Genomic DNA, 22083 nt, shown 5'->3' with positions numbered 1-22083 from the left:
ATCATTTTAATGACACACCCCAAATCATTAGGTTTTAGTTTAATTACTACCTATAATGCTACGCACTATACTACATTTTGTACAATGTTTTGTAATAATTAACGAAATGATTAGGTACCCATTAGTTAACTAGTCAATTCTGGATATTTTAAATAAATGCACTACACTGCCGATCATTAGAGAAAGCCATTTAAAGCATACCGCAGGGCTGACATCAATTTAGAAATTAACGTAATTACGAGTATTAGCCACTATTTTACATATTGAGTTTTAGTAACAAAATCGTTCATCTAGATAAATATAAGGTATTATTAAATTCAATCAAGTAAAAAAAAATATGGCAAAAAAGAGTAAAGTTTCTTGACAAAAAACATCTGATCTGACCTATCAAAAAATATCGTTGTGCTGTTTTGCCATTCAATTTCTTTATTAGCTGGGCTTAATAAATCTGCTAATGTCTTATAAATCTAAGTAATGTGCTTTATAAAAGGTATTGACAACCCTAGTAGCTTAACATATCAAGTTTAAACCAACACATTTATAAATGTATTGCGGGTTCAATATCACTTTCATCAGTCTTCTCTTGGCATTCCGTCAGATCGGTTGTGCCATATAATTGTAAAAATAATTTGCATATTTTAGTAAGATGGTAAGATATTTGATGTCTTCTATGATAAAACTGACGACTGAATTGTACATTTGTTCGTGATGAATGAATCATACGAGACGAACTTTTACCATTATATTACAGTAATATTTCAACTACGCTTTTTACGTGTGTTTTGAACACCTGTCTAAAACTTAAGATTTATTTGCACTGACTTGTAATTTGTAATCTACCCTCAGAGTGACTCGCTGAAAAAATCGACAAGGAGCGCGGACAAGGCAATGAAGCCTTAATATATATTAAGTATATATCTTATTTGTCACTTGCACAGGTTTTCTTCGACATCAAGGGAGTCATAGCTCCCGTGTTCACGCCGATCGACGATGCGGGATGCATCAACTTCTCAGTCATACCGGAATACTTCAACTACTTACATGAGAATGGCGTACACGGAATACTGGGTATGAATTATTTGTTATTTACAATTACAGATTGACATAATTATATTATGATTAACTAGCAGGTCCATATCCGCACTATAATTGTCGGTTAAAGTTGCAATCCTATTATCTCCTTCGAAAGGAGTTTGTAAATTTAGGTATTGTTGGCTAATTTTGTTACTGTAAAGATGACTCCCAAGTACCTAAGATAACAAGTTGTGCCCAAGTGCACGTGTCGTATATAGGTACGTATTCCTTCAAACGTATCCGTGGACTTTCAGTTTGGAACTCCGACGGCTAAGGTCCACCCTACACTAGCGTCTTTTGAGCGTCGGCGGCGTGTAATGAGCGCTATGGAAAATGGCGTCGCTATGCAGTTGCACCAACGTTGCGTCGAGCAATAGCCATATAGTAGACTAGACGCCGACGCTCGGAAGCAATAATGTGGGGTGGCCCTAAAGTGTGTTACCTTCCAATCAACCACTATCACATTACCTTCTCTCTCTTACCAGTGGGTGGTACCACCGGCGAATCCATCACACTGAACTTGGAGGAGCGCCGGGCTCTTCTCGAAGCCTGGGTAAAAGCCAGACCAGAGGGTATGAAGATTATCATGCAAGTCGGGGGCGTGCCTATGCCTGACGTTATCAAGATGGTGAGTGACAATTGTTCAGTGTTCAGTGACTTTATATTAGCCGAAATACGTCCACTTCAACATTGAATACTAAATCTATTCCTGAAGATGAAAACCTAAAAATCTCTTGCGTTTGTATTTGCGTCATAGATATTATGAATCACTGCTAAGTATGTACTTGCGGCATTTCAGTCGAGAATTTTTTACGATTTTTTTCTTAGAATGCTAGGAAACCAAGTTTTTGATCGTGATTTTTCTCAGCCATGGATAGTAAAAACTAAAAGTTTTCTTTCACGTCTATAGGCACAATACGCTGAGCAGCTGAAAGCCGATGCCATAATGACCCTTCCGGAGATATACTACAAGCCGAAGACCGTGGAACACCTGGTGGACTACCTACATGCGGTGTCAAGCGCTGCTCCCTCGCTGCCCCTACTCTACTACCACTTCCCAATGATGAGTGGAGTCGACGGTAAGACAGAGTATAGATACTGCAAACACCATCACAACATGACTCCTAGAGATACTACAAGCCGATGGCCGTAGCACCTGGTGGACTACCTATATGCGGTCTCAAGTGTTGCTTACTCCCTGTCTCTGCTATTTTACCACGTCCCTATGTTAAGCGGTGTCGACGGTAAGATGAAGACAAAAGTTAAAAGCAAACACAATCGTGACTAAACTTGTCGTCAACTATATTGGTCATTGTCTTGTAGTATGTGATTATCGATATAGCTGACTAGGTGTACTTTATACCACGACGGTAGCAAACAAGCGTGCGGATCGCCTGTTGCTTAGCACCGTAGCCTATGGGTGCTTGCAACTCTAGTAGAGTTACACGGGCATTTTCGATCTTATCTTATTCATCTTTGGGAGCAATAGAAACCTCATTCACCATCAGGAACACTACACTACATACATGTTCACTATTGTGGTTAAAATATTAACAAAATAAGCAGCGTAATGTAAATAATTATGTATATGTTAAATAATCAAAAGATATTAATTATTCATTCTTTTCATAGTAAACATGCCAGAATTCTTTAAACTGGCCTCAGCAAGGATCCCCAACTTCAAAGGAATGAAGGCAGATTTGGGAGTGGCGCTGCAAGTATCTGATCAACTCGGAGAAGACCAGAGAATATTCAATGGAAATCATGTAAGTTTAACTTTAACATCGGAAATATACAATTGTTCTTATTTCCTTAGTTTCTTGTCATTAAAGGTTAGCTAAGATTGTTCCATACTTACGCTGAAATGTCCAATTTAGCTAGTACCCTAAATGGCATAATAATCACGGAGCGTGACTGTACGAAAACTAACATGTTATTTTAGTAAGAAGAAAACCTGTGTAGAAATTCAAAGGTGTATACATGAAGCCTACCCCAGTTCCTAGGTACACTCTCATATGTATGAGGTACACCCACTTAGATACCTGCGTTAGTGATTGCTCTGCTGCAGGTCCTGGAGGCCGCTTATTTTAATGTGTTTTTATTGAATTCCGTTAGCTTCATAATATGACTCAATACAATAATTTTAATGGCATAGTAAAATTTTCAATTTATATTTTTTTTTCTTCCTAAATAATTAAATGTTTTGTTGTGACACTTGTGACACGAGCATTATATTTTAATTTAAGTAAATCAACCAAACAATTGAAGACTATCACATAGCGATGTAATTTCAAATATTGATCGTCCAAGATAATACTTGCGTTTAGCAGCAAAATGCAAATGTACGAACTCGCATTAAACCCAATCAGTATAATATTATAAAATTTATTTGCAATATGTGTTGAACCTATTTCTTCTCTATTATTTTCTCTTAATTGTGTTACACCTATGTATACTTAAAAAAACAAAAAAAAAATTATACTTTATATTTCATATCTAATCGCATGTTGTATTCTCAGAGCAAAATTGTATGTATTAACTTCCAGTGGAAACTGTTTTGGTTAATGTGTTAAAATACCTTTCTTAGGCTATAAGAATTATATTGTGCTGTTTGTTTCCCTAATCAATAATTAAAAAAAAAAAACAGGCCCTAAATGTACACGCTCGTAAGGGCCTTAACAGGTAAAAATAAGTTATTGATTATCTTCAAAATGGTGTCAGTTAGAATATTTTCGGTTTCTTTGAGAAATTAACTTAATATAAGCCTTGAGATTAACGAAGTTTAAAAGAACAGTAGAGATACAGATACTATTAATCTTTTCTACAGCTTAACCTGTTTATTATTTCACTCTGCTCTGATAACTCACCGTTTAATTATTTATTGATAAAATAATCCCTAAAAAATATTTTCTTTTTCCACAGCTTGTGGCTCCACCAGTTCTGCTCGGCCACGATTCTAGCATCGCAACGGTAACCAACATGTTTCCCAGACTAGTAAGGGGTGTGATTGACGCGGTAAAAGGAGGTGAAGTGGTCAAAGCCAGGGCTCTCCAGGAGAAACTGAACAATCTGGTCACTGCTATATCTTCTCAAGGTAAAAAAGGTTTTGCTTATTTTTTTAAACATTATTACACAGTTTGGGCGATATATTGACCATCAGCGACTGCTTATTATATGAAAAGGTTGGTCACGGGCGCGACGGCAATGCCACTGAAGACGGAAAGAAAAGGAAAGTTACACAGAACAGATAAAATCGATAATATAAAAGAGAAGTTGACATAGAGAGATCACTCGAAGAGAGGTCCTCAATTCAAACTCTATAGTTGGCATATTTTTAATATTCTTGCTTATAATTTTTTTTATTGTTTGCATGCTGTTTGTGGACAGCTGAGTAAGGAGGATAACAATAAATGTGAACATCTATAACTGTACCCTTTTCAAGCAAATAAATGATTTATGATTTATAAATAATTTAACTAAACTGCATGACATATATTGAAAAATAAAACAATATAAAGTAAAATAACTTACTTCAAATCGTAACCGTATTTAATAGTAAAATTTAATGATTAGTTTAAAAATGAAGATGAAATTAGATAAATTTTTTTCATATAATTTACCGTTAATATGAATTGTGAAATTGCCAACCTAAATTATTTTGCACGTGAAATTATTTACGAATTGTTATGTATTTTTAATTTATTAAGGAATAAATGAGGCTATAATAATAACATAGAGAGATAGATTTTGTTATTCTGTAAAACATAATCAGTCCCAATAATTTTGTATGATGATTTGATGATATCATGGTTTGGCAGGAAAAAAAAACAATGTGAAAAAGTTCATACCATTATTTGAAATGGTACTAACCAACGTATTTTGAAATTTGTAGGTGAGTTCCTTCCGACTATGAAAGCAGCAATGCCGATGATAACTGGAATCCAGGTGGGGCCACCTCGTCGACCGCTAGCCAGTATCGACGACCAAAAGAAGAATCAGCTTATGGAGAACCTCAGCAGAATGAATTTTGGCCGAATGGATGATGCGTGAGCATTAAAATAAAGTTGACACTATTGTTTCAATTACTTATATATTTTACACTTCAATCTGAGTATTAATCAAATAATCACTTAAATAAAAATTATTCATTTGTAAGTACATAATAATTCGATTTAACTAGACCCTTCCTATCCATATAAAAGCCATGTACGATGCCAGCTACTCGTGGTAGTACAGAGAGGCTGGGGATCAAAGTAAAAACTGAGCTTCAATTTGTGTGTATAAAATGATATAAAAATGTTATCCTTGCTTGCTTTTTATTTAACTATCGAGTTTGTAGCAAAAAAAAACTTCCAAACTTCTTTATAGTTTGGGTTTCAAGTTATTTGTCCTTCTTGCATTTTTTATTATTCTACTTGACTAGATTGAGGTTCTTCAGTTTGTCCTCGATCCTCTTCTTTGCCTCGGCTGAAATTGGCTTTTGTGGCAGCAAAGACAGGCCGATTTTGATGCCAGTCACGATCTCCATGCCAGCTTTCGTTGTCGGCACCCAATCACCTGTAGAAATAATCATTGTACCTAATTAATTGTAGTCTGTTTCTCAGTTGTGGCATGAATGAATAAACTATAAAATGTATGAAGTTTGACAGCTTCTATAAAGTCGCTTTCCTCCAATATACTGAATATTCTGTTATAGAAGTAAAGTTATTTTGACCAGAGTCCTAAGCGCTGAACATAGAGGATGTGCTCTAACCGCGTCATTGGCTTCCTCCGCAGCCATGATATCCCGAGTCAGTTGCGGGACTGACACTGAATGCAAGGAGGTAACGATATTGAACGTTAGCGCTGCTGCGGCCAGCAACTGGAACTACCTACTTACCTTCTACAGTGTGGGCATCTACAGCAGAACTAAGGGTATCCTGCAATGCTTTCGCTTTGGCAATGTCATCGGCTTCCACTGCAGCCATGATATCCTGGCACAGTTGTGGCAATAGGTTGAAGGTTGAGCTAATAATGGACCTCATGCCGAGAACCGCGGATAGAGTTAGAAGCTAAAAAAATATTCAAGAACAAGTAATTACTAATACTATCTTTACAATCCTGAGTACCCTGACAGGAATATAATAGAATAAGTTTTGTTTGTAGTTTAGCAAGATCAACAGTTTACCCATCATCCACACATGAGATATCGATTACAGTTGCGAATCTCGCAGTTGAAAACATAATCATTCAACATTCGAATAAAAAACATAATCCTTGGCCTGAAATATGTATTTAGGACGTAATTCAACTACGAGTAGAGTATAAAATTTATCTTGGCCCTGAAGACGACAAATTTACAAATTAAAAAAGCCATCATTTATTATCAGCTAGCTAGTAGTTGCAGTAACTAAGATAACTTACGGTTCTCGCTCCATAAAACATCTCTTGGTCGTCTTTAAAAATTTTCATAACTTGAGCGCCCTCGCTCAAATCTACTGAGGTAAATTTGATGCCTTTGAAGTTGGGGATACGCAATGTGGCTTTCGCCACAAATGCTGACATGTTTAGTGAAATAAAATATAGGTATTATTTGGTATGCGGATTCATGGGTCTAATACCTATATTCGTCTAAAAACACCTAACAATTAGCAGTAGAAGGAATTTATAATGATATGATATCATTCCTCATTATAATACCAAATTATCGAAGGTTTTTTTAAAATCTAAATATGACGTTTAGTCACTCAAGTATCAGTAAATACGTATATACTTTCGACTTTGCTCATGGCAGGAAAGTGATAGTAGAGGACAGGCAGTGCCGGCGGAGCCTGGGCAACCAGTTCAACGTTGGTAACCAGTTCATCCACGTTCTTGGGTTTGAAGTACAACTCCGGCAAGGTAAGGATAGAGTCGGCGCCCACTGACTGGCAGTATCTAGCCTAAAAATTGAAACCTGTCGTATTTGATCCATTTATAATGTTTTAAAATCATTCAGGTATTCAGAGTGTGCCTATCTGTTATAGAACTAAGCTGTAGCAACTGATTACAGTGGCAGTTATATAGTTTAATTATGCAGATAAGTAAATGTTGACAACCGTCACGCACGCCTCTACTACTTTCTCTTGTCGGTTCTGCTGATGAATTAAACAATTAATCCTCCCTACAATTATTGGGTGGCTTTTCAGTAAATCATATATGAATTTTTACTTACGGCAACACTCTTGGCTGACCACCAGTGGATCTTTGCAATAAGACCTAGATATAAACTTATTAATATATCGTTGACGCTCAGTGCATAAGCATGCACGCGCCTGCTATTTCTTCTGTAACTTAACAAAGCCCACATACGAGTACCCAGAAAGAAACAAGAGTAATTACAGTATTCCCTTACCAATTCGTGGACATCAGCCAAGGGTGCACCTCCCACTTGGACTTGAATAAGAAGACCCGTAGATTTGGCGATAAAGCGTAAGTGCCCCTCAATTCAAGTCGTATGAATACACAACACATACGTACCTACATTTAAAAACTCAGACTTCAGATAGAACTGCTCATACATAGACAGGATCCTGAGCCAATGCACACGGTGAGCTGTTGCTACTGACTGTACATACCTAGAACCGACTTAATGCCAAACTTCTGAAGGAACTGCGCGTACGCTGGTATAACATTACAGTTGACGGTTAGATCTTCGTTGAGCGGACTGAAGACAGCCGGCATGAGCCCGCGAACGTTGAAATTAACCTGACAGAAGCTCAGTATAAGTCAGAGAAATTAAAATGGATTCAGATGCACATGCCAAGCAAGTCGATTGCTTCAATGTTACCTCTAAAGTTGTTACATGTAGCTTTATACCTACCTAAGAGATGACATGGACATGGAGAGAGAACGGAGAGCGTTGGCGGTTCGTGGGAATATGCTTGCACGCAGGTTCGCTCGCTGTACAGACAAGGTTAAAATAACGCTTTTTAAAGCCTACAGTCAGACATTCTACACGAGCAGCCTGTGGATTAGGTACACCCAGCGTTCCGCAAACGCTCTCAGAGTTCAGTATAATAATGCTTTCAGAATGCTGATGGGGCTGTCACGGTTCTATCAGAACGCGCCTCGACGATGTTTGCAGAGGTGCGCACAGACGGGTTCCATGCCATTTTGCGTAAGCGCTCAGCATCTTTAATGCAACGAGCGAGAAGCAGTCCCAACAGCTTACTGAAAGTATTATCCGATAGATACGACTGTCGAATATGGAGGCATCTGGTAGTTGTGACTGGGCGACCTGTACGTTGTTTTGATACTTTTTAGTTTAGTTTAGTTGTAATTAGTCAATACTAACACTAGTTATTAGGTACGTAGCTTAGATAAACTAACAAAATCTATGGATTGTAAAGATCTGAAATAAATGATAATTTAATTTAATTTAATTTAATAGAGGTAGTGTACAGAAAATCTTACCATATTGATGCCGGAGTAAGTATTTTTAATTTTATTATCATGTAATGAAACTGCGGCAACCCTTTTGCCTCGGCCTATGCTCAACCCAACTGAATACCTATCGCAATGGACAATCACTACATATCTCTGTTATCGGTGCGTCTAATTTTTTTATCAAATAGAAGAGGATATGCGTCAGTTCCGTGGATATGCGTCCATCGCAATCGCTCTCTTGCTCTTTAGATAATTTTACTAAGAAAACAAAAAAACTGATCGCGTTCACAATCGTTTTCATTTGAAGTTATTGAGCCTTACCAAAGCCTGATGAAACTATATGAAACATAACTTCGAAATGATGAAACTACAAGGATCCCTAGAGTCACTAGACTAGTTGACTACGGAACTCCGAATAAGAGTGGGTATATCCACTGATACAGATGGCACACTTAACGGTACATCAAACACCTACTTAACACGATAACACTATGTAACCGGTCTTGTGGTGTAATACAATGTACGGTCAAGAAAATTGATTCTTTAGCAGTTTACGGTTCACTTTACATTAGACATCTCTTAGTATAAGTATGTTCAACCAAATTTACTTGAACCGCAAACTGCTAAAGAATCAATTTCCTCGACTGTACATACTCAACCACTTCAGCAACCATGGCAGCATGCAAGCGCGACACATACAGCGCCTTAGTAGACACCGTGGGGATTGGTGCGGATGGAACTCGGCTGGAAGAATTATAATAACAAATGAAACGTAGCGCTGTTCCTTGTAGTAAAAATCCTGTACCGCTATCCAGACTTTTCGTCGGGTAATGATCTCAGACTCTTTCAGATTTCGTTTGGCTTCCGGATCGCACATTAGTTATATAGCGCCGTTTTGTGTAGTAACTCAGGTCGATTGGGTAAGACAGTGATACAAGCTCTTTCGTCACTTTTAAGTTTTTTATACACATACTCCACAGAAGGTCGGTAGAGCAAGAGTAAAGCTCGTCCTGTTACTTGTATTTTGACTATGTCGTGTCTGAGCGACGTACGTTTACAAATACGAGAGTTCTTGCTCTATGCCGGGTTTCACCACTTTGACCTTACCAAATTTTTCTTGCAATAATGACACCGCAACCACGTACAGGTATTGCATCGAAACAGACTTAATAACTCGTGACAGATTAGTTTTTTTTATATACTACGTCTGTGGCAAACAAGCATACAGCCCGCCAGATGGAAAGCAGTCTCCGTAGCCTATGTATGCCTTTACATGTGCGTTGAGCTCTCGCAACCTTACTCACCGGCAGGAAAACACACTATGAGTAGGGTCTAGTGTTATTTGGCTGCGGTTTTCTGTAAGGTGGAGGTACTTCCCCAGTTGGGCTCTGCTCTAGATCTGGAATGACATCCGCTGTGCTGTGCCCTACCACACAAAGCGAGATGACATTCACAATGCCCATACCTCTCTTTTGGACGTAGTTAAAGGACGTACCCGGGTCCATTTGTTATATCCCTCCATTCCATCTGTACATCTCTACCTCCGACAATCATATCAAGCAATATTTCCAGAGTTGTAGGTGGGTACTTACTTTGCACACCTTTGCGAGCTGTTATAATTAATTTATTGTGCAATGTAGAGAAAACTATAAGGTGAAAAAAAAACAATGATACTTTTAATTCATTTATTGTTAGCGTTTTCACAATTTGTAGATACATGTATATTGTTGTTCTCCAACAGTCTTAATTCTACTTGACTAGTTTAAGACTCCTGAGTTTGCCCTCGATCCGCTTCCTCGCCTCGGCAGAAATGGGCCGTTGGGGCAACGACGGCGGGCCCACTTTGATGCCAGTTACGATTTCCATGCCTGCTTTCATAATTGGCACCCATTCACCTAAACAAAAAAGGCAAAGTAATTTGCTGTCTATTTCGGTGAGGTTTTATTTTTTAAAATTATATACCTAACATTCCAAATCACAATATACAACCTAATCATACAACACCAGACATCTTATAATTAAACAATAAGTAATTGGTATTTAATTATAAGATTGCTACGCCCTTGCAGGGTTCGCAAAAATGCTTGTGACTTTGACCATGACCCTAAACATGCTCCCCCAAACCAGTGTATGTAACGCTCCTCTAAAACACATAGTTTTGGACCCATGGGGCGCGAAGAAGGGGAATACAAGTATTGCCATTATAATAAAAGCGGCCAAGTGCGAGTCGGACGCGCCCATGAAGGGTTCCGTACCATTTATGACGTATTAAAAAAAAACTACTTACTAGATCGTTCAAACCAATTTTCGGTGGAAGTTTGTGAACTTGTGAAAAATTGGCTGTGACATAAACGGACAGACAGACGGACATGACGAATCTATAAGGGTTCCGTTTTTTGCCATTTGGCTACGGAACCCTAAAAACCATTAAAACCAAGTACTACGTACTGCACGATCTTGCCATCGGCCGCAAAAGTGCATGGCGACTTTAACAATGAATTCATTCATAATTTCTCCATTCAATTTCGCAGCTCACTGTATCTAACAGAATAACTATCTGGCTGAACAACTCAAAACCCTTACGCCTCAGCCACGAGTATTTTTTTGGCGACGATGGTGGTTGCACGACATACTAGCTATTCTTAATGTTTAAGTTTTGTTTAGCACCGTAGGTAGGCTTCAAAACGGGTACTTATGTATTACCTACTTACCTCAGTGCTGTTGCTTTGGAAATATAACTGGCTTCTACAGCTAAGTCATCTTGAGCCAGGTTCGGCAAAAGGAAAGAGGTACCAATGCTGGACTTGATACCGAGCAATACTGCTGGACTCGGGAGTTGGAAATATCACTTACCTTCTACAGTATGTGCCTCTATAGCAAGACTGAGAGTTTCCTGCAGTGCTCTTGCTTTCGCAATATCATTGGCTTCCACAGCAGTCAGGATATCTTGAGCCAGTTTCGGGAAGAGGTTGAAAGTGGTACCAATGCTGGACTTGATGCCAAGTAACGCTGCTGGGGCCAGTAGCTAGAAATGAAAGAGGAAGTTCTATAAGGAACAGATTGCATTCATATTTTCTCCCTTTGGGGGCAAAATCATTCCTTCTATGACGCCACTTGTCGCGGCTAGTACTCGTATATGCTCCTACCAGTTGCTACAAATTTTTGTTAGAACTTCAAAAATATCTTCTGTCCAGAACTAAACTTACACACAATTCGAAACGATCATATTGCCAATAGATTTTGAAATGACAATGGCTTATTATAAATCATTAATGCAATAATGACAATAATAACTAACTTAACATATTCAGATGTAACACTTTAAGCATTTAGATATAGAGTAATAAATAAATAAATAAATATTATACGACATTATTACACAAATTGACTAAGTCCCACAGTAAGCTCAATAAGGCTTGTGTTGAGGGTACTTAGACAACGATATATATAATATATAAATATTTATAAATACTTAAATACATAGAAAACACCCATGACTCAGGAACAAATATCCATGCTCATCACACGAATAAATGCCCCTACCAGGATTTGAACCCGGGACCCTCAGCTTCGTAGGCAGGGTCACTACCCACTAGGCCAAACCGGTCGTCAAACACAAACAGTAATGAATGACACAAAGTTGGGGACCTTATTGTATAAAATATTGTGTTATAAGTAAATATTGTATATAACGAATTTGATTGCATGTTGTGCTTGATATTATATTGACTATTGTACCTACAGCATAAATATTTAAATATAGTAGAATGCGGAAAAGGACATGTATCACTTTTACAGTGACAATAAGGTCTTACAATAAATAATTTCCATTTCTATTTTTAGAAGGGGAGAATACTTACAGTATCCGCTCCCAAAAACATCTCTTGGCCATCCTTAAGAGTCCTCAACACTTGCGCGCCTTCGCTCAAGTCGTTTGAAGTGAACTTGATGCCCTTGAAATTGGGGATGCGAGCTGTCGCTTTCGCTACGAAAGCTGGCATGTTTACTGTAAACAAAAATGGGAGACTTTTTTTATATCTGACCAAAGTGGACCGTGAAATTTTTAGATTGATTCCTGCAGGAAATGGATAAGTTCTGAGAAACAGTTTTGGAAAGCAAAAATAAAATACAATATTAAATGGATTATTACTATTATATTATTTATATACGTGGCTCTTTCGAGATACCATTGTGGTCCTTCTAGATTTGCCATTTTACTTTTGTTTACCGACCCTGATCTTTGCTATTGATACAAGTTGGTAATTCCGGCTTACCCTCGACTTTGCTCATAGAGGGAATGTGATAGTACAGCACAGGCAGGTTCGGTGCCGCCTGAGCGACCAGTTCCACGTTGGAGACTAATTCGTCCACATTCTTGGGCTTGAAGTACAGCTCCGGCAGAGTCAGCAGGGAATCTGCGCCGACTGACTGGCAATATCTAGCCTGAAATTAAACGCCTTTTGTTTAGAATTCATTTCAAAATCCATTCCTTACAATCTTTTACTCATTTACATACTTCTCCTATCATTCCCTAACTGCAAACCTGGCTGGGGGGTAGCGTGGCTAAATCAACCCTTATATATTTAAAAACGATTTATTTTAATAATTTCTGTCCGAGTAAGTAAGTAAGTAAATATTCTTTATTGTGCACCATACAGTTAAAAATAGACAGGAAATGAAAAAAAACACTTAAAAGTTACGTAACAACAGGCGGTCTTATCGCTAAGAAGCGATCTTTTCCAGACAACCTTTAGTAGTAACCTGAGTTAGGGTATGATAGGAGCAGTACGAGACAAATTTTTAGTTTGCCTCAAATACCTACCCTAAAACATATACTAGTTCTAAGACCACAAGTTAAAAGACCGTAGAAAGCAAGTAATCCGCATTTCAGTATGATAATGTGCAAAAGCCAGAATCATTCAGATGGTCTTTTCTGCGTAGAATAAAATATAGAGTGGAGACTTTAAATTATATTACGCTTATTAAAAAAAACCTCAACAGTCTCATTATCTCCCCTGCGGAATTTATAAGATAATGGTTACGTATTCAGCGATCGATAACATGACAAATTAATCTTTGTAATGATTATACAACAGTTTGTTTGTTTGTAGCAAGTTTTCCATTATAAATAAGATTCATATTGATTTGACTACTTGACAATCGCTACCCTCTTTCTTCAAATTGTAGTGAGTAAAAAGAAACTAATTTAATTTTTTACTTCCGAGTGCCGAGCTGATGAGGCCTATGGATAGGGGTCTTGTAATTTACCAAATCCTGGACATCTGCTAGAGGCGCGCCACCGACTTGCACTTGGATATGCAGACCGGTTGTTTTGGCAACGGCTACCCACGCATCTACCACTTTCTTCCTGTCGGCCACACTTAGGGACTGGTGCTCGCCGGTTGTGCCACCAACTGGAATAGTAGAAACCCTTAATTTAACAATTGCAAAGTTAGGGTCATTTGAGAATGAAGAAAAGTGGTATAAGTCCACGATGAACACACTACTACTGTGCACTGCACTTTCCTAACACCGACTTGATGCCAGACTTCTGCGAAACGGCGGTATAAGACCACGATGAACACACTACTACAGTAGATGATGTTGATGATGATGATGCTGTCCTCCCAGACGTATCCGTCGACGGCGACATCCTGACAAATAAAAAGGGTCTTAAACTATTACGTGCATGGGCGCGGACGTGGCTTGCGAATCCAAATTTTGTTTTGAAAGTCCGGCAACACGAAACACAGTAGAGTTGCCTTGTAATGGTAGGAGGGCTTAGGCCGAGTTTTTCGGAGACTACAGTAGAAGTGTGTTTACTGTTCACTGTAGGTACTTACGTAACACCGACTTGATGGCAGACTTTTGTAGAAACTGCGCATAGGCTAGTATCGTGGCATAGTTAACGGTGAGATCATCGCTGAAAATGAAGAAAGGTGGTATAAGACCACGATGAACACACGACTTTTTTTTTTTAATACTACGTCGGTGGCAAACAAGCACACGGCCCGCCTGATGGTAAGCAGCCTCCGTAGCATATGTACGCCTGCAACTCCAGAGGAGTTACATGCGCGTTGCCGACCCTAAACCCGCCCCTTCTCATTGAGCTCTGGCAACCTTACTCACCGGCAGGAACACAACACTATGAGTAGGGTCTAGTGTTATTTGGCTGCTGTTTTCTGTAAGGTCGAGGTACTTCTCCAGTTGGGCTCTGCTCTAGATCTGGAATGACATCCACTGGCTCTGCCCTACCACACAAAGCGAGACTATAGTAATAGTGTGTTTACTGTGCACTGTACTTACCTAACACCGACTTGATGCCAGACTTCTGAAGAAACTGCGCATAGGCTGGTATCGCGGCATAGTTGACCGTGAGATCATCGTTCAAAGGAGTAAAGACAGGCGGCATGAGCCCGCGTGCGTTGAATACAACCTGCCAAAGTAATACTTATAATAGTTATAATTTAAATGTTAGCGTGACTCTATGTACCTATAGGGACCGTGCGCGTTGGAGGGTCTGCCATCTTGTGGCTTTAATCGGAACCATAAACATGCACATTTACACGTCACGTGTTTTCTTGTGCATAGTAGTTTCTGCCATCTTGTGGGCTACATCGGAACAAAAAACATCACATTTACGCCTCGCGCCAAAAATCTGACGGCTCCTGTGCTGCCTCCTACAGTTCATGCACGCTCCCTGTTAGTCCATCAGTTTGTTTGCTACCCTTACATGGCTTGAGAGCGAGTAGAGCACCGGAATTTAATGAAATTTGGGGGCTGATTGTGTTTAAAAAAAGTTACGGTTTTTGTTTTGATACCACCTTGACAACAGACAATGGGCATCTCATGTGCGTCAATAAGTCCGAGCGTGATGCCTAATTGTCCTTCATTGCATTGTGTGGACCAATAAGCGTGAGCGATCGTCAAGGTCCTGTCAAAACAAGACCACAGTAGGTATACACTACATTAATATATGGGCAATAAAATCGTGTATACATTATTTTGGCACTTTTTTCGTATCGATATTTTCAGACGTGACCGTTAAGTAAATAATTTAGATAAGCGGTGATAGCAAAATGCCACTTGCTGGGTCTTTGTGCAACAAAAGAGCAAGGTTAATTAAGCTACGTGTTGAATCCCGAGCAAGCTGTGTGTTTTTAAATTTAGAATCATGGTTGTGCGAAAACATATAATTGGAAAAAAACAAATACGTTGATAGGAATTACATGGTTTTTACATTTTTACATTACCTACGGAATATTAAAAAGTTAATATTCATTTGATAAACTACATGAGACAAAGAAAATTTACTGTATATATACATACTTTATTTTAAAAATCTCTTAAGATTTATCAGAAAAAGCTACTTTCTTCCCACGTATTTACTTTAGCTCATGTCTGTTTCTTGTGTACCTGCTTTCCAAATATTTACATATAAGTAAAATGTAGGCAACCCGTAGCTTTCAAATTTAAAATCCCATAATTGATGAAATAAATATTACACGATAAATACTTATTGTTATATTGGATGTATATTGCAAATTACTAGTTAAATATCTTACCATTTTTATTCTTGAAATAATATTGCGAAGTAACCAAACCGCGACAGCCCTCTAACTCGACTCAACTGAATCTCAACATTCTCAACTCAACAGACACATAGTTAAATACATTCATGTTTGCCTCTTATCGGTGCGTTCATTCTTATCGAGAAAAACAGCTTTATTTTTATTACGTAATAATAATTATTTGCTTGTCCATTAATTACGCGATGTTGTCGATATTGTAATTAGCTTTTTTTTTAATACCACGACGGTGGCAAACAAGCATACGGCCCGCCTGATGGTAAGCAGTCACCGTAGCCTATGCACGTCTGCAATACCAGAGCTATTACATGCGCGTTGCCGACCCTTTAAAAACCTGTACACTCCTTTTTTGACGAACCCCATACTGTAGCCCCTCGGGAAAACCTCGGCAGGAAGCTCATTCCACAGCCGAAGCGTTCGCGGGAGGAAATTCCTCTTAAACCACACAGTACGCGACAATGTCGTCAATGCATAGCTATATCTATAGGTGTGGTCGGATCATACGACAATATTATTCAAAAACAAATGAGGCACCTTATTCACCAAAATCAGCTCAGTAGTTTGGTCGTTGCGGTGAAACACACCACGAAACTTGTACTGAGTACCCTAAGCTAAGTACATAGTTATTTCATTACAAGAAAATATCAGGATTTATTGTATTTATTGTATACTTGTACAGTACAGTGATGCATCAAGATACATGGTGTTAAATACACAGTTAAATATAATTTCTTACGAATGCTTGCTACCCTGTGAGGTCATTACAATATTTTATTTCTATACTTATACCTATGTTATATTTTATCCATCTTATGTTAATAATACTAATATTTAATGTTTAATGATATTATACAATTTAATTACATACATTTAAATTTATTCTCATTTAGTACATCTAATAGTATTTGTCACATCTAATTGAATATGTCTAGTTTATTTAAATCATTATCATTAAAAATTTCGTCTATACTATAGTAGCATTTTTTAGTCAGTTGGTTTACGAGTTTTGCCTTGAATATGCCGTCTATGATCTCATTATATACTGTATTTATAAATAAATATTAAACTATAAAAACTAAAAAGACTCAACTTTTTAAAAGTTTTGGAAATACGCGCGTTAAATATTTTGACGTTAGTGGCTCCAATGTTGCCAGGTATTGTAGAAAGGAAAGGCAGAATAATTTTATGCACATAATAATTACGCTAAAATAGCACATAAACAAAGGGAAATTTCTCTTCTCTATTACCTTTATACATGCACCTTTATTTTCTCCGTATTTTGTCGTGAATAATAGTTTATTGATACAATCCTTAAATCATAACCTTTATTAGTACATCCCGGCAACATCCCGGGGGACATCCCTACGCCTGTCAACTTTGAATATCATTCGATGCGCCCTCATTCATTCGTTCATCACCCCATTCATGGTCTTTGTTGAATTGAGTTATTGAGTTGTTAAAAAATAATTCGGTTTGATTTATTAAGTATAAATAATCACAATGAATACCATCGTAAGTGAACTTAGTATGAACGATTTAAACAACAAATTCTTTGAAATAATGCAAAGCGAAAGCAATGCCGAAGACGCAGCCAATTTTATTTACGATAGTGTACTCGACGATGTCGCGATTGGATTTATTTTCGAGTTCCACCACGGCCTAAAAACTGGGTTGACGGATTTATTAGAAGGAGAGAAAGAAGACGAAGAGCCCTACAAAATTATAAACTCACCAGAATGCGATGTGTTTGGATTTTCCGTGTTAAAAAAGACTCCAGATAGTAACTGTTCTTGCCCGAATTGTGAGAGGCCTGTGTCGGCGACCAGGTTCGCTCCGCATTTAGAAAAATGCATGGGTAAGTCCTGAGAATACTGCAATTTGATTTAAATCCGTGTTAAATGCAATTTCTTGTTACTGTCATTACTAGGCATCCATTTTCCTTGTGTTGTTTATAAACCATGTAAATAACATAAATGATTTTTTTAGGAATGGGTCGCAACAGCTCCCGCATTGCGTCCCGCCGTATAGCCTCAAACAGCCGCGAGCCAACCTCATATGCTGGACTCCTCAGTGATGATGAAGATGACGCTGACTGGGCTGGGGGTTCCTTGCAGAATGAACGCAGGAAGAGAAGGATTAAGAACAATAATAACAGGAAGCCTAATAAACTTCATAAGTAAGTTTGTAAAAATAATCTAAACCCTGTGACCCTGGGGTCACGGCAAACTTTGATGGTGTTTGCAAAATGACCTTGATACCTTTGATAGGAACTGGTGGGAGACTGGTCAATTGGTCATGACGAAATACATGGAAAGAGAGGAAATAGGCCTTTGCCCAACAGTGGTATACTCTAAGCTCATATAAATAAATAATATTTGTTGCTGTGCTTGAAAATTCTGAGATGTGCTTGATTTAAAAATAAACTGAAATGATACCCTGATGGCTTTATGTAAGGTTATTTTGGCAGATCACATAGTCAAATATACAAGCGTAATGATGATAATTATAATAGTTAAGTGTTGAGAACAATAAGACATATTTTGCATTAGTGGCACAGAAATCATACTTCTTGTGAAAGTCATTTTAGTATCTATCTTGGGACTTTGTCTCTGTTCATTTTTTGGAAATGAGGTGCCGGGCACCAAAAATGTTAACCACTTTTAGCTGTCTATGTTGATCTCTTGGTTGGTGGGGGGCTTCAGAAATTGTTAAGCAGATTGTGGATTTGGTTATTTTAGTCCAAATTAATGCTTTAATTGTGCTGTGACTACAATGTAAAAATCAGGCATCAAACTTGTGATTGTCAGATTAGGGATATGGGTACAAATAATTGTCAGATTAAGTTATAGAAAAACTATAACATTAACTTGGATCATTATGACCAAATCCACAATCTACTTGAATTTTTTTTAATTACCAACCCGCCGAAATTTAAAAAATCGAGCATACGTGCGAGGCAATTTCCTCACGCACAATACGGCCAGCCGGGCTAGCACATGATTGGCGCGATAGTATCTCGCGGCGAGATAGACTGCCCGTCCCTCTTTAATTAACATGGTTGGAAAAAGACGGGTAGTCTATCTCGCCGCGAGATACTCTCGCGCCAAGTATGTGCTAGGCCTACAGTGTAGACGTGCCTCGGCCGTGGCGGCGCAAGCGTTTTCCTCGCCCGAGCGTTAAAATTGTCCTCTTGATAAATATATCCTTAAAATGAAATACAATGATTGTACAATATTTTCCCTTGCAGTGGCAACAACAGGAATAATGGAACCCAGAACTCTGACTCCAATGATGGTGTTACCTATGACACAATGACTGCCAGTGACAAGAAAGCCTTACTGCTGCAGATTTGTGGTGTGGTGTCTGAACACACAAAAAAATTGTGCACTAGGTATGTCACAGAAATAATTTTATTGTATTAAAAATTACACACATACTTATTTTATTTCTATTTATCATATTTCCAAAATCGGAAGTACAAGATATAAGTGTAATTATTTTATTATAGCATTTATTGGTAAAAAAATAATATCTTGCTTGTCAACAGTTAATTTCTAGTAGTAAAAATATATTATTTTTATTTAAAAGTAATTACAGTACTAAAATTTACAATTTATCAGTATTTGCGTATTGCGGTAAATCCATTGCATATATTTAATAAGTACTTTAATCAAAAAGTAACATACTTATGTACTTGTAAACATGGGAAAAATAACAAAAATAATGTCATTTTTATATAATTGTTTTACAGTATTAATTTGAAGACAATTATATCTGATAATTATAATTAGTCATTAGTCTATTACGTAATTGTTACAATTAGGTGCAAATGTAATTACAATTGATAAAATCAGTCTACATGTTGGTTGTTCCCTGTGAGGAATTCGTCGATACTGCATAGCATTTTTAAATTACGCGTGAATATTTGGTCACTGTCAGAATCAACTATTGATTTTGGTAGCAAATTATATAGTTTGGGTCTCATGACACCGAGCGACTTTTCAAACTTTGCTAGCCTGTACCTACCTTAGAATAAGTAACAGATTTGTCGATGAGTATTTCTAACAGAAGCTCGAGTGAGAATTATATGGTTATGCATATTTTCCCTTACATGTGTGCTAGCAATTTGTATATAAATACTTGGTAACGTATTTTACGTTTTTTGAACAGTTGTGCCGGGTAGTCTAAGGGTTTGTTATCAATTAGGCGTACTGCGCGTTTTTGTAATTTAAAAAGTTTGTTACGGCTGCTGTTCCCCATAGGTCCACGCTCTGAATAAGTATGGAATGGAAGTAGCCATAATAAGCCTTTTTCAGGTTTTCAGTAGATTGTTCACAAGCCTAGAAAGTGCGTAATTAGGCAAAATAAACATATTTTTTTCCAATTTCAGATCTACCAGATGCCCCCAACACACGGAGGAACAGCGCCGGGCGCTCCGCAACAGCGTGCTGGAGCCCTCGACGCCCGAGAGCGGGCTCGGCGCCGACGACGCGGGCTCGCCGCCCGACTCCAGCCCGTCCTCGTCCTGCTCCTCGTCCAGTCGCAAGCGGGACCGCCACCGGGCGCCACCGAAACCTAAAAATAAGAGGGAGAGAATGTCGCCTAATGGGAGGGACTAGACTTGTGCCAATAGTGGGTGAGGATGCTTATGGTTTAAACGAATATTATTTGAGCTGTAACCTTGTAAAACTCAATTCTAACTATCTTTACCTTGTTGTTATATATATTGATGTTTTGTTAGTATAATATAAAATGAAAGACTTAGTACCTACCTTAAGAAGAAGGGTTATGGATTGAGATTTGAGATTGATTTATCATCGTTCATTGTATGAAATTACTATCTACCTGTTCATGCTAAAATAATTTCTAATGGAAAGTTATAGTCGCATTTTACGTGACATGATTTTTATCGTCTGGGATGGATTTGAAACGATTTTCTTTACATTTAGAACAACAGCCTAGAACAGACCGACACACGAAGCCTTAACTAAAAGAAACTCCCATTCCGTCCCCGTAAAAATCACAATATAAATGCTGCAAACTTTAAAACCTAGTTATTCACTTTGAACTTGACATCGCGTTGTGCTGCTCTTGTTTGCCATATTAAGGATAAGGAAGGAAAGTGATGAAACACGAATAATTGGGCAAATATGGCCGTGTGATACCGGCGTGTATCTCACAATTACCTCGTATTTATTCGTCATACACTTTAGACGAATAAATATAATCAAGCTTCATTGACTCTTGTACTGATGATTACAAAATGCCTCATGTAAATATTAATGTATATAAGGGCCTCCGCTAGCTGGCGCGGGTGCACGGAGCGGACGAGCGGGTTAGCGAAAAATAGTATGAGCGACGCTAACTGAAGCGGACGCGTACGGCGGATTTCACCTACAAATAGCACCCGCGTGCGTCCGCGTCAGCTAGCGTAGGCCCTAAATGTTAATGTAATCATTCCTGATATTTAATGGAACTTGAACTGTGTACTGGATTTATTTAGACAGGGTTTTTTTATTCTTGAATGCTTTGAAATAATTTGTATAAATTGTTTAATTGTCTCAATATTATCACAATTTTAACACGTTCACAGTTCAGTGCCCCATATATGGGTCACGCTGAACTTACTCCACACGTCCGTGCCCCACATATGGGTCACGAAGATAAGACCGAGTACGCACTTATATTAGTATAACTTCATACTACATGATAATATAGGGATATTTCTCATATCGAGGGCTTCAGGCCAAAGGGGCGTATACGCAAAAATGCCATTTTTTGTTTTTAACGGCATCGTATTCGTCATGTAACAATACGTAAGCACAATTTTTTTCATAATTTTATCATAATAATTAGTTAGTTAAATAATTAAAAAATCATTTGGCGTATAACTGACAGTCCTCATTTTAATGTCGTGCCAAAAAGCCGTACTGAAGGCGTATAAGTGATATTTTCATTCAGTCCCCAATATTCATCGGAGTATAAAGGCGTACGTACATACTTCTCTCACGTG

The 22083-nt window shown here is 38.1% G+C and overlaps 3 protein-coding genes and 1 pseudogene across 3 annotated transcripts; 2 read left to right on the top strand and 2 right to left on the bottom strand.

Annotated features, from left to right (window-relative positions):
- Window positions 1–556: 556 nt before the first annotated feature.
- Window positions 557–5159, top strand: LOC133528564 (N-acetylneuraminate lyase-like). The gene is made up of 7 exons (XM_061865995.1): window positions 557–649; window positions 939–1068; window positions 1560–1702; window positions 1985–2153; window positions 2707–2840; window positions 3997–4168; window positions 4967–5159. Exons 1-7 carry the CDS (start codon window positions 647–649, stop codon window positions 5122–5124), a joined length of 909 nt encoding a protein of 302 aa, XP_061721979.1. The 5' UTR covers window positions 557–646; the 3' UTR covers window positions 5125–5159.
- A 105-nt stretch (window positions 5160–5264) lies between these two features.
- On the bottom strand, window positions 5265–8207 carry LOC133528497 (N-acetylneuraminate lyase-like; annotated as a pseudogene).
- A 1945-nt stretch (window positions 8208–10152) lies between these two features.
- LOC133528171 (N-acetylneuraminate lyase-like) lies at window positions 10153–16123 on the bottom strand. The gene is made up of 7 exons (XM_061865433.1): window positions 16047–16123; window positions 14788–14917; window positions 13750–13895; window positions 12756–12924; window positions 12342–12487; window positions 11335–11506; window positions 10153–10376 (listed from the first exon to the last, which is right to left on the bottom strand). The coding sequence occupies exons 1-7, from the start codon at window positions 16047–16049 to the stop codon at window positions 10231–10233; spliced, it is 912 nt and encodes a 303-aa protein (XP_061721417.1). The 5' UTR covers window positions 16050–16123; the 3' UTR covers window positions 10153–10230.
- A 1440-nt stretch (window positions 16124–17563) lies between these two features.
- Window positions 17564–21822, top strand: LOC133528172 (SAGA-associated factor 11 homolog). The gene is made up of 4 exons (XM_061865435.1): window positions 17564–17925; window positions 18057–18246; window positions 19318–19461; window positions 20461–21822. Exons 1-4 carry the CDS (start codon window positions 17571–17573, stop codon window positions 20687–20689), a joined length of 918 nt encoding a protein of 305 aa, XP_061721419.1. The 5' UTR covers window positions 17564–17570; the 3' UTR covers window positions 20690–21822.
- The last annotated feature ends 261 nt before the right edge of the window (window positions 21823–22083 follow it).

The sequence above is a fragment of the Cydia pomonella genome, chromosome 19, assembly GCF_033807575.1.
Source record: "Cydia pomonella isolate Wapato2018A chromosome 19, ilCydPomo1, whole genome shotgun sequence".
Classification (NCBI taxonomy): domain Eukaryota; kingdom Metazoa; phylum Arthropoda; class Insecta; order Lepidoptera; family Tortricidae; genus Cydia; species Cydia pomonella.
The sequence above is the reverse complement of the archived record's forward strand: the minus strand, read 5'-3'. Positions and strand labels throughout refer to the sequence as shown.